The sequence below is a fragment of the Melanostigma gelatinosum genome, assembly GCF_949748355.1.
Source record: "Melanostigma gelatinosum genome assembly, chromosome: 15".
NCBI classification, from domain to species: Eukaryota; Metazoa; Chordata; class Actinopteri; order Perciformes; family Zoarcidae; genus Melanostigma; species Melanostigma gelatinosum.
In genome coordinates this window covers 4,744,136-4,760,052 of record NC_136648.1, presented here as the reverse complement: position 1 = coordinate 4,760,052, position 15,917 = coordinate 4,744,136, and the positions used below count along the sequence as shown (strand labels likewise).

Here is a 15,917-nt window from a genome sequence, read left to right as displayed (position 1 = left end):
TAAAGTTACGATCCTTACCTGGAACATGTGTATGTTCACAGTAATAATTCATCTTTTAGTCATTTAGTTTCATTTAAAAGCATTTCTTTTCTTACCACACACTCCCAGCTTCATTCCTTCCCCTCTATTCCCAAATGTATTGGCAATATGACTCCAAAACTTTTACTGTCCTTTGTTTGAAAGCTATTGTTATATGTTGGCAGTGGTCTGGCACAAAATCAGGGCCTCGTATGCAGCCTCAGAAGCCCCCCCCCCCCCTTTAATAATACGTCAATTGTCCCGCCTGTACAATCAGTCGTATTTGTAACACCATTTGATAACGGTTCTTTTCTCAACAGACTGTACCGGTACTTATGTAGACACAGTCTTTTAGGTCTTCATAACACTGAAGCTGTCGGAACAGCTTGGCTGAATATTTTCAGTGTGAACTAATGATCTTCAGTAACATGAGCAGATTGTGATAGAAGACCTGCAGCGGATTCTCTCCCTGTGGCTGTTTCCTTAAACTGAAGACAGTGCTGCTTCATTTATCAGCAGGCCGACGATGATAATATTAGCTAGTTAGCCGTGTTGCGTGCCGATATTTCACCACTCAAGAAACACTGCTGGTAACTTTATCTTTGTCTTACCTTTCAGAGCGATGAGGGGCTGTGAAAAATATTGTTTTCGATACATAAAATATTAGATTATATATTCAGCCAACAGCAATTTATCATGCTAATAATGTAAAACTTTAATTCCAGTCTTTTAGGTACTTGGCTCCACTGATCCCCCTCACTACGACACTCCTGTCGGCTCGTTGTTTAAAATGAATTCTCCCATGACATCATATGGAGGAGTGCAGCATGAAGAGCTGGAAAGTATTGCTTGATATAGCCCTGCCTGATAAATTGGCAAAATTACAGATGTTTCACTAAACGTAGCTAAAAAAAACCCGCTAGATGCAAAACATAATCTATTTTCATACGGTTTCACAGACCAAATACCACCCAAAATTAGTTTTGAAAGACACGTTGGAGTCAGTTAGTACCCACCACACCAGACCCAGTCCATCGCAGAAGAGTTTTAACAGACGTCTTGTGATGTTGCTCCTATTTCAAGGCGCTGGCAGGCTGGGGAGTCCAAGTCTAGTCCATCGGCTTTGCTGCTGCTGGCCCTGCTGTATCTGGTTCAAGGGCTCTGCTCACACCATCTTGTGGTTTGGACCGAACCACTGTCATTTCACAGGAATTTCCTGCCATCTGCGCTCAGTCCCAAGTTTCTCGCAGAGCCACACCTGCTTGTAAATGTTTAGGTCTGCCAGGAGGAGAGCACGGAGGGATAGGTGAGCACTGATGGAGGCAGAGGCAGAGATCCACGGCCGCTTTCTGGCTCGAGTTTAGAAACAGTGGAACTGAAACTTACTTGTTCGGATTTTAGTTGAAGACAGAAATTTAGCTGATGCTGAGACAGGAAGATGGGAGACCCTATGGTACACCAGTCTAGGAAAATAACTGAAACATGTAAGTTATTTCCTGCACTTTCATGGTTATCTTAGCGACATACAAAGTTAGTTTTCAGATCCTTTGCATGAGTGGAAGTAGCAATAATACAACAATGTAAAAATGCTCATCCGTACGTCTTGCATAAAATAAAAGTTTGATATTTTGTAAAATTGATTTATTTGCTTTCTTGCTAAGAATTAGATAGCATTGACACCACTCATGTCTGGAAACGGAGAGAAACAACTATCTTGACTTTGTCCCAAAGGTAACAAAATCCACCTGCTGTCACCGATAGCGTCGGCCTATTATGTGTTATGCACATAACTTGATTCTGACAGACTGTAGCTGTGATTATAACTATATATAGCCATTGGATGAAGCAGCTTTGGCCGTTGCAGTCGCTGTGATTGCGGCTGTAGTCATGGCTGTGCTTGGGTTGTTATGATTATGACACAATAGTTTACAATGTGTGTCACACTACTACACGCATGGTTTGTGTGCAGTGAACTGACAAGGATGTGCTGGCTGTATTGAAGCTACTGTATTCCTGAGCTCCCGTGGTGTATTTGAGGCACATCTGTCATGTGTGGCTTTCTTGTCTGATGTTTATAGGAGCAGTAAAGCGCAATCACAGCTACTGTGGCCATATCTGTGCCACCATAGATACGACCACAGCTGCAGCCACAGTCCAGGAGTAATGACCAATAAATGCATGATGTAGAGTGTTGCATCATCTGTCTTTTCCTCCGCAGAGCGTTTCCCTAAACTGGTCCTGTGTTATAACTGGACTGGACCAACACACTAACGGTTCATTTCAGGGGAAATGCAAAATTCCAACCATCAGCCTCGTTGGGCTCCGTAGTACTGAAATATTTAACGGAAAAATAAAAAAATAACAGCGCTCATTATGCGGAAAATGGTTCCTGTTTTATTATTATTATGAAAAATATCATTGGGTTATTATTTCTGATGCATTAATGTGTATGCAGTTGTTGGTCATGGTGAAGTCAGTCTTAACCACTTTATATACTTTTTTTTATAGCTTTCATTCATTAATAGCAATGCATCATATTTTATAAGATCGTCATATGTTTTTTATGGAAAATGTCAATCATGAACACATCTAAAAACTACAGCTGTCAAAAAAATTAAGAATACAATATTTCCCTCTGAAACTAGTTTATAGAAAAAGGAAAATGCATTTCTGTGAAAATTGAAGACAGAACATCCAGTAAAAATAAACAATGAAAAAAACAACTCTGCTGTTACCTCGGAGAGATTTCACATTTCTAAAAGTGTTATTTGGAGAATTCACTGTCTCACCATAGAAAAGCCCCAGGAGGGTCACTGTGTCTAAAGTTAACAATTCAAGCCTCTTGCTAAGACGACATGCATGAATTGTGATCCAACAACACATTCTTATTTTGTGCAACATGAGACTGTGTTATTCACCTGCTCCCACTGAGTTTACTTCAGGGAAGTGCCAAAGATTTTTCTCTGGCTACAAAACAAAGTAGCCTGCAGTGTTGTGGAAATAGGAGTGTTAACACACAATGATACAAGTGAGCACATTTATCAAAATAACGGAATTATTTTTTTACCAGCGAAGACGCTGTGAGAGCTTAACAGTCTTTGGCTCAGTGTGGCCACATTGACCACGTGCATGACTTGATGTCAAACCGGGTCGCAGCTAGCTCATAGGATGAATATAGGATGTGTGCATGTAAAGAAAAGTAAAAGTAAAAATGCTCATTCTCCCTTTGTTTTCTTGAGTGTGTGATGATTACATTCAAATTAATTGGATTTGGTGCAAGAAATTCCTTGTCACAAAGTGTGGTGTGACCAGACCATAGAATTAGAGTCGGAGAACGGATAGGAGACTGTGTCGTTCTCCTATCAGCAGGTCGTCCTTCAATCAGAGGATCGGCAGTTCGATCTCCGGCTCCGCTAGTCCATGTCGATGTGTCCCTGGGGCGAGACACTCATACACTGATGGCCCCTGCCATCAGTGTATGACTGGGTGTGAATGGGTGAATGACATGTAGTGCTAAAGTGCTTTGAGTGGTATTACCAGCTCCGTTAATGATATACACCAGGGGTTCCCAACTGGCGGACCGCGATCCGGGTCCGGACCCAGACGCAATTGCATCCGGACCCAGAACATATATATGTTTTGGAATTATACATATAAGACAGTTAGTTCAACTTTAACCGGCGCAGTTTATTCAGCCGTTACGGCACTTGTTCAGCGGTGCAGGAAATGCACCGACCAATGCGGTGTAAATCACATCAGGGGATGCAGCTCAGCCAATCAAATATGGGTATTCTGACAAGGTTCCTGACTCGAGTGAGATTTACACACACCGTGACACACGGAGGAGAGACGAGGAAATAGAAAGAAGAGCAGGAACATTGCGCTGATCAGAGAAGTTATCTCACATGAGGTTCTCCAAAAAGAGAAACGTGTTCAGAGAGAATAGAATTTATAAGCAAGAATGAACAGACTCTTCTATGTTAATTCTTACCACAGGCAGGTACAACCAGCATGTCTCATATGTTCAGAAACCGTAACTATTGATAAAAGCGGCAAATTAAGCGCACTACGAGGCAAAGCACAACTCCTTTGAACAAACGTACCCACTCACATCTGAAATGAAGACACAGAAAATAAACATAAGAGCCCAAAATGATCAGAATCCAAAACAGTAATTCACTGTCCAATGATGTTACCAGAGAGAATAGAGCTGAAACAATCTGTTTAATAACCACACATAAAGTCCATGCTCACAGATTTCTCTTTTTAGATGACAAAAATATAATATTGTGGCTTTTGTTATTGACATCACTTCACACCTGAATGAACTGAATTTAAAGCTGCAGGACAATTCAGTGAAATTCATTTTTCTAAAATGAATTACTTTATTTTAAGATGCACATTTTTGAAAAACTTTCTGTTATGTCAGTTGTTCTTTAATCCAGCTCTTATTTTACTTTAAATGAGAAGAACATTTATTTATGTATTTCTATGTTATTTATAATCCATCCAGTTAAATTTGAAAACTGAGAATAATAATTTGTTAAAATATAATTGATGTGTACTTTATTTGATTTGACAGTTGTTGACTACACAGAGACGTTGTTACGACTACTAGGCTTCTTGAATATATTTAAATATATATGGCACTAAATAGCGCGAGTTACATATTATTGTAATGTTTCGGACCTTTGCCCGAGGACATTTTCTCAATCTGGACCTTTTGGAATTTTAGTTGAATACCCCTGATATACACTGTATGGATTTGGATCTTGTATCAGTGATCCATGGAAACCTTTGGTGAAATAATGATCCAAAACTGATTTCTGAATGTGACATTCTGACACATTCCTCTATTTAGGTTTGATGCGGATTAGAGTTGGATTGTCTTAATATCAACTTGTCTCCTAAACGTAAACGTTGAGGTTATTTGCCATGTCTCCCTGAAAAATATTGATTTGTGGCTTATTGTTCAGAGTGAATTAAAAAAGAAAAACACTTTTTCCTTTGCTTCCAGCTGCAGTATCAATATAACCGGGCATGGAAGAGTAATCCCCTCCTCTGATAGGGTCTTGTGGTGGTTTGACATTCCTTCATTTTGAAGCTGTGTTTCCACAGTCATCAGTGGTTTTGTCACCTGGACAAAATGTAGACATGACATAGCGGCGTTGGCATCGGCATTGAATTTTGTCACGGTATTGCTGCAGCTTCTGATCACTCACTTGGACGTTGCAGGGATTTTCTTGTGCTTTCTGGAAAAATGGTCATCAGCACCTTTTTCTGTAGACTTGGCTGCAGGAATGAGACGTGTTCAGAAAGGAGGAGGCAACTTGCAGCCATGTGTCACTCCTCAGTGACGTTAGTGTCTCGAGACTCCTGGCACACCTGGACATGACCTTACTGTCCACAGCTGTTTGAGCCCCTGCTCGAGGCTAATATTAAATAAATGGTCTTTGAAGCTTTCTTGTTCATCTGTACCATTAACTAGTCATTACAATCACTATTAATATTCATAGCATACTTGTCATCTCCAAATAGATTTCCTTTAGATTCAGATACATGACCTTCCACGTATAGCCTCTTAGAAACAGTTTTATTTTACAGTTTTTGACTACAGTAGTTATGTTGATCTTATTAATGTGTCATTTCTTGGTATGCCACTGACAACAGCTTGAAAGACTACATTCTTGAGTCAGTTCCCAGCATAATTAGCATGAATCACTTTGTACTCGGTTCAGTTTTTTGGGGGAAGAAAAGGTGTCGTCCACCTCTAATCTAACAGTCTGCGTCTTTGTGCAGCTCTTGCAGCTTTCAGTGTCAGGTCAGCAGCTTCAGGTTGGGCCTCTTCCCTCAGTATAAATAAATGTTTCAGGAGGCTCCACCTCATGATCCTCTTGTTTAGGTTGCTCAGCTGAAGCTGTTTGACAGCTCGTATTGCTGGGAACATTTTACGGTGGCCGAAGACGTAACAAAAACAGAACACTTTGCCGAGATGTAATGCATATTACATATGAAGCACAGTCTGTTTTTAGAGGGACAAACTCCTCTGCATATCCTATAATAGTCAGACCTAAATTGCCCCCCCCCCCCCTAGTTTGAACAGAAAATCCAGCTGTTCATTCCACAGCGGGCAGGATTGTGCTCCCAACTCAGCTATGTGTTTGATCTGAATAGATGACTTTCATATATGTTTTGCACTACTTCCTTGACTGTGAAGCTTTCCTTTTGAGTCGTGTAACATAAGTAAGATGTATGTGTTTGCTCTGTGTCTTCTGATGGAGATATGGTGCACGAGGTGGGGATCAAAATGTGCAGGGATTTCGTACCAGTTGATGTAAAAAAAGATGTTCCTGTAGTGGTGGATGAGTGAGAACACCAGCAGAACTATGAGAGCCATTTAATGCGAGTTACTGTCGTGTGAGGAGATGTAGAAAAGCATTGCATTTTACAGCCTGACATTTATTATGTGATTAATACTGTCCGGGACACAGCTACAGGTCCAACACTGACACTATGCCTAATGTGTGTCGATGATTGTATTTTGTTTTTATTGTAGTGTTCTCGACAAAAAAACGACTCTCTTGTTTAATTTCCACCTGCACAGTGTTTTCCTGTAGAAAACTGTCGTCTTTCTTTAAGTTTCCAAGGTGTGAATGTGTGTAAGTGTAAGAATGTGAAGCAGGCGGCTGTGCTCACTCAATTTTCTCTGAATAAATAAAGGAAAATGACCAGAAAGTAGAGTCAATTTAGATTTATTAGCACACTCATAGCCCACAAAATTGGTTTCACAGGATTAACCTATTTTCAAAATGAACGCCTTGAGGCACAAATTATTTGGAGAAGTGTAAACTCTCCCCCTCCGGCCAACTTTCTCTGCTACTGGGATGCCGATCGCTCATGTCGTTTATAAAAACACAAGCGGCAGTTGTGAAACTAGTTCTGTAATTCACAGGTTTTCTTTAATGGTCAGCCAGCCACATTCATGAGAGTTTGTTCTCTTGCAAACATATTGTCCTAACCTGAAATATATTGCACCTGTGGGTATTTCTACCTACAAAAAAATGTATGCTCTTTTAAAACCACACTTATTTTCCCTCTCAAACACATAAAATCTTATATGATTTATATAGAAATGTGGAAACCCATGATGCTCGTTCCATATGGCTCTGTGATCCTGTTATTAGTGATGTGATAGTAACTCCCCGCTTTAAAAGAAATGACCAAACTAACTGCACATGCACTCATGCATACATGCAAATTCATGTCTGATTACTGTACGCGCTGTGAACTGGCAAAAATTTGGTCTTAGTTAGGAGAAGTTAAAAAAACAACAATCAAAGAATAAGAATAGCTGATTTTCCCTGATACGTTCACATGCATCTGATGAACTGATAGTTCTCTGCTTTGCACAAAGAATGAGATACTGCATAATGTGCATAAGACAAAGCGCCAGATTCCTAAATTCATAGCAACAGACACATTTGCAGCTTTTGATGAGGACCCCGTGTTAACAAGTGTGTAACTGCAAATCCACTCCGATGCCTCTGTGACACCATTGAAGATTATTTAGGACGGATTAGGAAACTGGATTCTGTTTCCTCTGTGTATTCACATCTCTCACTTCAAGAAGGATCTTTTTCCCATGTTTCGCTGAAACCAAAAAGCACAGAAAAAAGTTTGTAATTCCAGAACCAAAGTGCTTATTGTTGAGACAAGTACACATTTGCTTGTCCTAAAATGCCACAAGCTGTGTTTAGCTAACCTCAGCAAGTGAGTCTTTAAAAGACACCACATGAGATGAGCCTGCTATTTTATGTAGTTTGCTGGCTCGCTGAGGCTTTGTGGGACACTTTTCTTAGTTTTACTGTCTGACTCGTCTTTCTGGATTTGCACCAAAGTTCTTTGTGTACAGACAATGCTAAAATAAAATCGCCTTTTTGCTATATTTGCTGCTGGATTTCACTTCGTTGGAATCAATGTCTACATGTGTCCTGGTTTGATGCTAAAAAAAGCTCTAGTAAGAGATTACTTTGATGTATTGTTGTGAAACGAGTGTTTTTATTGCATCTGAAATCTCACGGTTTGCCCTCAAAACTCTAATATTGGTTTTAGCTCTCAAAGCCAACAGGTACTAGGTTGCAATTATCATGCTTCAAATACACCCAACCACTTCTGCTGCACAAGACTCATTAATCCTGTTCAACTTGTTGACACATCGAAACCTCTCTAATTAAGATTCAACCACAGTTCCCATGGCTGCTCTGCTACACGACTTTGGTGTGTGTGTGTGTGGGGGGGGGGGGGGGGGGGTTTACGGGAAGAGTCATAAAACTGTGAACCAGACGATACCAGGAAACTTTGGGCATGAACCTACACTTAGTGACTCCTTCGTCAGCTAATATAACTACAGAAGTGAACTTACTCATCATCTTAGCTGTGTCGGCTTCTGGCTCGTAAAATAACGATCTCATTGAATCTTTCCGATGACTAATTGCACGTGGCGGGGATCCTGTTGAAAATGACGATCTTCAATATCTGGCAGATGGCAGAAAACAGTGGAAATCAAGTCTTTTTTAATAAACACTCAAGGACTCTTGCACAGTAGAGCTACTGTATGTGTGACAGGGGTGGGGGAGCTTCTGTTTGACAGGACTATAGCTAGCACCGAGATGTGGTCCATTACTCGTCTTCTGTTAACAGGCATCTGGACCAGGTTCCAGGCAATCGACTGGCTGTTTGCTGCAAGGGTGGCCTTAATGCCCGCCGTAATGAATCAGGCCCGACTGTTACAGCAGCTCAAAGGAAACCAAATATACACTCGCTGCAGCGTCGCACTCGGAGATGTTTGATTGAAGCCTGCTGACATGAAGGTCGGACACGCTGTTTGTTTTGGTTTTACTTCATCTGGGACCGTCTCTGCTGGTCACCTTGGTCCATTTGTTGTTCACGACTGAACGCAGAGGTGCCAATGGCTGGAAATGAGGGAATAACTTTCAGAGTGTGACACATTTTGGGTCTTGGATTTCAACCCTTAGAATGGCGTGGCAAGTAGTCACGGCAGCTGAGTCACAGCTTTACAGCATGGCAATAAAAAAAGAAAATTCTGAGTGAGTGGTGGAATGTATAATGTGCATTTACTCAAGTCCTGTACTTAAAGGGGTATTTTAAACATCACACTGTTTACAGGCTAGTGGGGAGTACTACTGGATATGTAAAAAATAAGTTGTACAAAGCCTTTTGTTGCTCCAGAGGCTGGAAGAAATACTTAGATGAATACAGAATTGTGTATGAGAACTTTGTTTTTCCTCCTCAGTTTATCTTGACACCTATAGGTTGGGAACCACTGGACTGAACTCCACCTTGAATAGCTACAACAGCCACAGGAGCCATTTTTAAGTACACTTTGTTGATAATACTTCAGTAGGATTTTGACCGCAGTACTGTAATTGGTAAATGTACTTAAGTAAAGGATCTAGTTACTTCCTCACCCGCTGGTTCTCAAAGCTGTAATGTGTCGTGTTTCAGAAAGTGTTTTGTATCTGATCGTTTGTCTTTTTAAGATGACTCATCTGGGTTTGGTTTGTGTCTCCCACAGCGCAGCTCGACAGATGACGACTGACCACGCAGCAGTTTGGAACAAATGACAGGAGATTACACATGCTGAATGAGACGATGCCATGAACCTAATCTGATTACATTTGAGAACTGAAAAAACACTGTCGATGGCTTTACCTCCAATGGATTCCTAAAGTTTCAGCATCACTGATTGTACTGAAAGGATCTCTTGGTGGAAGTCAACGAGAGGAGGGGGGGCCAAGATGTGGCCCCCTGACCTCGGGCCTCCAGACGTCCAACTGACTCTTCCTGGTTTTGGAAGTGTGTTTGAGGATGCCGAGGACCCTCAGGCGCCGCTGTCTTCTGGTGGCTTCTGTCAACCCTCGATACACTCAGGCGGTCTGGGCGTGTGCTGTCTTCCAAGGACTTCCCTGTGCCTGTCCTCGCTGGGCCGTGATCTCACCTCCCTGCTCAGCTGTAAGACAGCTGGATCTCACTTAGAAAAGACTGTGGAGGACTTTGCCATCACAGCAGATCCGAAAAGCAACACTCAGAGGTTCAGTTGTTACCCACAACCCTCCCTCCCTTTATCCTATATGCTCACCAGCTGTGCCACATCTCCTCCTTTCGGCTCCCCACCTTCCTCTCTTTCCTCTTCCGCCTCCTCGTCGTCTTTATTTTTTGCATCTTCCTTGCCTCTGTCTGATGCACCTGGCGGCAACAAAGCTCCTCATCTTCAAATAAAGATGCAGGAAGAATATCACTCGATAAAACAGGAGCCTGCGGATGATTTCTCGCCTTGTAAGAGGGAACCGTTTCAAGTGAACAACCAGCAGGTGGAGCTGTTCCATGCGGGCCAGCCCATCCAAGGTCAGGACGGCACCCCACATCATTTCCAGAGTTTCAATGGACCCGTAGGCCAGGACCCCAACGTGGACCAGCAGGACCAGCCATGTCACTGGATCGACTGCAGTGCCACTTACAGCAGTCAGGAGGAGCTGGTGAGGCACATCGAGAAGGTGCACATCGACCAGCGCAAAGGGGAAGAGTTCTCCTGTTTCTGGGCCGGCTGCGTGCGACGCCACAAACCCTTCAACGCCCGCTACAAGCTGCTCATCCACATGAGGGTCCACTCTGGAGAGAAACCCAATAAATGCATGGTGAGCCGGTTCGCTTTTGTCTGGTCGATCACGACAAACAGATTTTCATTATTTTTTATGAGAAGACAAACACAACGTTTCAATTTTAATCACATAAAAACAAGTCATGCTTGTTCAGTGCTGGACAGCTTTCTACTGCTGCCCATTGAACAGCTTCAATAGGCATGCGGTGACTTCAAAGAAAAAGAATCCCATTCATATATTTCCAACACAGTCAAAATGTCATGTTTGTGTGAGAAAGAAACATTAAATATTTAGCAATGACGTTCAGCAGTCAGATACCAATACCTCCATCAGGAGGCCCTCAATGCAACGTTACTCACAATGCCTAATGAATTTTGAGAGGTGCAACTCAACCCGTTTTCGATGACTTGAACGCTTCCCTGACCACGAGATGCAGTAGAGCCAATACACACCAACACACATGCAAATTGCAAGCATGGGAGTGGCATCACACGCATTTCTGAAATGGACTGCATTGAGCTGTAAAAGGTCTCAATCCAACAACAGAACAGAAATTATGTTTTCAAAACAGTAAAAGTATAAAAAAGTATATATAAAAGTCTATACATTTTGTTAAAATAAGTTTAATGTAATTGCAAAGAATAAGAACTCTACAATGAACGTTTCATTTGAGGTATTCAGCAAAATGCAGGATATGTAAGTTTGTAAATGACAAACAAAGAAACAGATTTTATTTGGTTTTAGTCCTTGACACGTGCTTGGGTACACATTCCAGGTGATGACCAATGTGAGCTCCTCTTACATCTTAAAATCAATTTACAAATCCCAGACTTTTTTCGATTGTCCATAACCCATTCATTGATTTCATCCATGATTTATCCAAAAATGTAGGAAATCCAACTGGCAACTTCTGCAGCCTAGCGCCGCCAACGCTGCTGCAACCATTTTCAGTCGGTCAAAACAAATCTCCTCCTGTCCGACTTTATGTTGCCTTCCGATGGGCCGTTTAGAGGTTTAAGTGGGTTTGGGAGGCATTAACCTGCTTACAGTGCGTCTCGACTCTCAGACTGTGCTGCCGTTGATCAAGAGTCTGTTAGACGGAGAGATGATCAAACGGTTTCCTCCCCTCGCGACAGGTTTCCCTTACTCATGCATGCCAGAGGAAGAAACGTGGCAGTGTTGAATGAATGGAGGTTGTGTCTGTTGCACTGAGCATCCAAAAACCTGCCAATTACCTTGTGGTTAGTCTGACAAATGCAAATAATTTATAGTTACTAAGTAGTGATGCAACAAACTGATAAATCACTCATTCCTGTCAGAACCATGTTCCCACAGACAAAGCTGTTTCCCGCCTTTTTGAAGTTTCTCGTCCTTCGGAAACATGCACATAAAGTTTTAGTCCTTCCGTCCCGGTTGATTTGGTTTAACCTGGGATCACAGGTAACTGCAAGTGCGGTTAAGCAAGTCCCAGAATTCTCAGGGCAACAAACAATTGCGAAGCAGAAACATATATTGGAAGAACAGCTGAATTGTCGTTTTTTACCAACTCACATGGTCAGTAATAGTTCGTTCTTGAGCAACCACAATGTGGTTTACTGTAGAGTTGCAACCACTCGTCAAATTATAAATTAGTTGATTGACAGAAAATGAATCAACTATTCATACACTACAAACAACTATTTTGATAATTGACAGACACATGTTGAAGTTTCATTTATTTATAAAGCAAATGTGTCAAATATTCTGTTGTTGCAGCTTCTCAAACGTGAGAGTTTGCAGCTTTTCTCATTCATATGTGACAGTGCCGACCATAAATAGCATCAATAATTGGGTTTGAACACATGGAAATCTTATGGATCATAATTTTAAGTAGCATATGATATTTTAGTTTGTGAAGTTTGTTCCCACAGAGGAAACTCTTTAAACATTTCCTGCCTTTCCATCTGTCTGAGCAGCTTGTTTTGTGAAACGTGCAGGCTGTTCATAGGGGCGATGGACTATATATCTTATAATTACAAAAACTACGACAAAGATGAAGACAAAACCAGACCAGGTTCGGTTCACGAGGAGACAGAGACCGCGAGGGTTCTGCATTGACCATCACAACAGTGGCCTTTGAGCCCAAGCACAGAGTCCGTCATCAGTGTGTTTCTGAAACGCAACTTTTGCAGCTTGAACACGTTCCGCTCCAAATCCCAGAGGAGTGAGTAACTCTCTCCGTTATTCCCCGGCGACTCCCTCGCTGTCATCAACCCGAGACTCCGATTAATAATTCATTCAGAAATCTTCACTCAGGTGCACGCTTACTACTTCAGTGAATTAGCTCATTGAAGGACCGAATCTGCTGCCAGCTTGTAAATATATTACTGTGGAGAGTCGCCTGCACACAGATTAATAAAGTTAAATCAACATCAACACGCACACAAAAAAGTCAGTCACACTTCACGACGTGAATAGCGTCATTTTATTTTTCATTCAGCGCTCAGGCCAAAACATGTAAATTAAGTCATTCCTATCGTGCAGCAATGGAAAAATGAATCTTTCATATGAATGTAGTCAGTGTGTTTTAATGAATTCAGCCTCATTTACCAGCTCGTTATGTCAAGTCTCAGATCACACATGTGTTTCTCAGGCTGTAAACACGAGCTGCCAAAGCGTTTTTAAATCCACTGTGGTGGAGTAATCAGTCATAGTTAATGGTAATGAAGTGGCATTCATGTGTAGATACATTTGAAGGGTACGTCTTGTGATATTACTGTTAATAAATCCCATTCAAAGACTAAAACCAACAATGATCTTACTAACTAGGATTATCTAAGTCAAACATGATGGAGATATTATTGCTCTGTGCCATAGAGCTCCATTGTTGCCTAAAAACAGTCACGGAGAGCACATCACTTAGGCACAGCGTTGAGCCGGCTGACATGTTTCCTTTATTACAATGAACACGGGCACGAAAGTTAATTATGAGTCAGTCCCTCATACATCGCCAAGACTGTCCACCAAAGACAGATGACGGCATCAATCTTTTAAGTGTCCCACAACAACATGTGCTTACGTTCAAGTGACAACAGCCTCTAGCAGCAATAACAATTATTATAATGGGGGAAAAGGAGGAAGTCACATGACGTTGCCTATGATCGCCAAAGAGGAGGAATGTCGGGGTGGATGGATGGGTCAACAAGATGTTTGCCTTTTACACGAGAGGCTGCTGTTTGTTTCCTGTTTCCAATCAACAGTCCTCGTTTGGTTTTTGAAAGCGTGACCAGATCCCCTAACCTTAGCCATTATTGTCACCATGACTAGGAAGCTCCCGTAAACTTAAAGAAGTAATTTTAACCCAAACCATGGTCTTTCAATTAACCTAGCCGTGTTATTAAGTGCCGAGATCTGAGCAAACCTGAACCAGAATGTTGTACAACCGATTTGTATCTTATTGATCCGCAGCTGAAAATGGTCCCCAACAAATGCAATATTTTCTTCTGTTTTGAGTAGCGTTTGCTACAGACTACAGTGCCCACCTGTTTAAGGACATTACTGAACCTTGAAATAAATATAAAAAGGAAACTATGTATTTGTGAGCGGTTTAAAACCCAAAAGAAAAAGTATGTTGTCAGTAGGAGCCAATGGGCTGGAAGCTCAGAGCCTCAGACAGGAAGTCAGAAAGAACTGACAAATGGACGACACATTGTTGATTTGGTCTTTTCATGCTGTTGAATATTACATGCATTCAATCATCAAATATTTTTATATATTCAAATGTTAAACATGAAAAGGAGGAAGGAATATTCAAGGAATAAGCTAAATCTAAAAATTGCAAGATAAACCTGAACCTCTTTAAACGTCAGACAGTTGAGATTAATGTGCAGTTTCCTTGATTTTCCGAGAATTTGTTTTCATCTCCCAATTCTATTGTAAAAATAAAGAACACATTATTTTGATAACAGTCTTTAAAAAAACAAAGGAAATAACAAACTGTCACAAAACTTAGATCAATCTGTGCTCGTATTTCTACTCTCTCAAAGACTCCAGAAATCTGTTTCTATTTTGGAGCCATGTATATAAGGGTGGGGTGACATTTCTTTGATTTAAAAAAAAAAACGAATGTTTTTACTACCATGGCCATGGGGTGAATTAACAAGCCGGAACGAAGGAGCATTAAATCTTTTCTTCTTTCAAAAAACGCAAACTAAAGTTTCTGAAGCACAGTTCACGTAACGCATCCAACTTTTATATATTTCATCCACTGGTTTTTTTATGGGTGGCTTTTAATTTCTGTTTTTGTTATTTCATTGTTTGTCAAGACGATTTCAAGTCTTGGATAAATTTTACCATGATGTAGTGCTTTTCATACACGGACTTATTAAAGTAAACGAGGTGACTGACATTTACTGACTCATTAGCGAGACCGAATAAAACCCCTGGAATGATTATTGGGGAGAAAAAACGTTTCCATACTTTCCTAAAAGGATGAAACGCTGAATTCTTGTATTTTGGTTTTAGTATCAAAACCAGGATCTCATTGCAAAACAGTATTAATCCTTTTCGGAAACAAATCTGAACTTAATCATTGTAATACCTTGAAAGTACACGGGGCATGCAAAACACACTATTTTGCGTCTATCATCCTCTTTGTTAATAGATGACACTTATTTTCATCCTAAATGAACGTCTGAACGTTCTCGCTAACTCAATGTTGGTGCTCCAGGAGGTTTCGATCAAAACATGAGAAATATATCCATTTCAACTTTGACTTGCATGCCAGAAATGAACACATTTGTAATTGTAAGTCTGTGAGATTGAATGTGACACAGTTTCTATAGAGCTTTATTTGACGGAGTGCAGTGTGTATCCTGCTGACTCTGATATTTACTTCTTGTTTGGCTCCAATCCAACAGAAACGTTTTTACCACAGTCTGGTGTCTGTCTGTGTGTGTGTGTGTGTGTGTGTGTGTTTGTGTAGTTCTGTTCCAATTTGCTTCATGGGAAAAAGCCCATTACCTGAAGTTTATGATTCAATAACCCGAAACGTATGAATTTATAGTGTGATATATCGCCACTTTCTTAGTTATTTTTGTTGGATCAGACTTCAACATCACTCATCTGGGATGTGGGGAAGTGATTTTTATTATGTGTTAGTTGCAGGCAAACCTACTTTTAAAAGGTGCAGATGGGATTTGCATATGATTTGTATAAGACGATAAAAGTTTCAAAATTTAA

General features: G+C 40.9%; 1 protein-coding gene across 4 annotated transcripts in view; it reads left to right on the top strand.

The window, feature by feature from the left end:
* The window catches only part of LOC306789680 (zinc finger protein GLIS1-like), a 37,998-nt gene that overhangs the window by 6,191 nt on the left and 15,890 nt on the right, over positions 1 to 15,917 (top strand). For 3 of the 4 annotated variants that reach the window (XR_013772678.1, XM_079285756.1, XM_079285754.1), the window contains exon 2: positions 9,614 to 10,733. Coding sequence is in view for 3 of the 4 variants with exons in the window: in XM_079285756.1 (XP_079141882.1) it covers positions 9,837 to 10,733 (897 nt within the window). In the remaining variant the exon portion in view is untranslated. The remainder of the gene's footprint in view (positions 1 to 9,613; positions 10,734 to 15,917) is intronic. The other variant, XM_079285755.1, reaches the window with a different exon arrangement.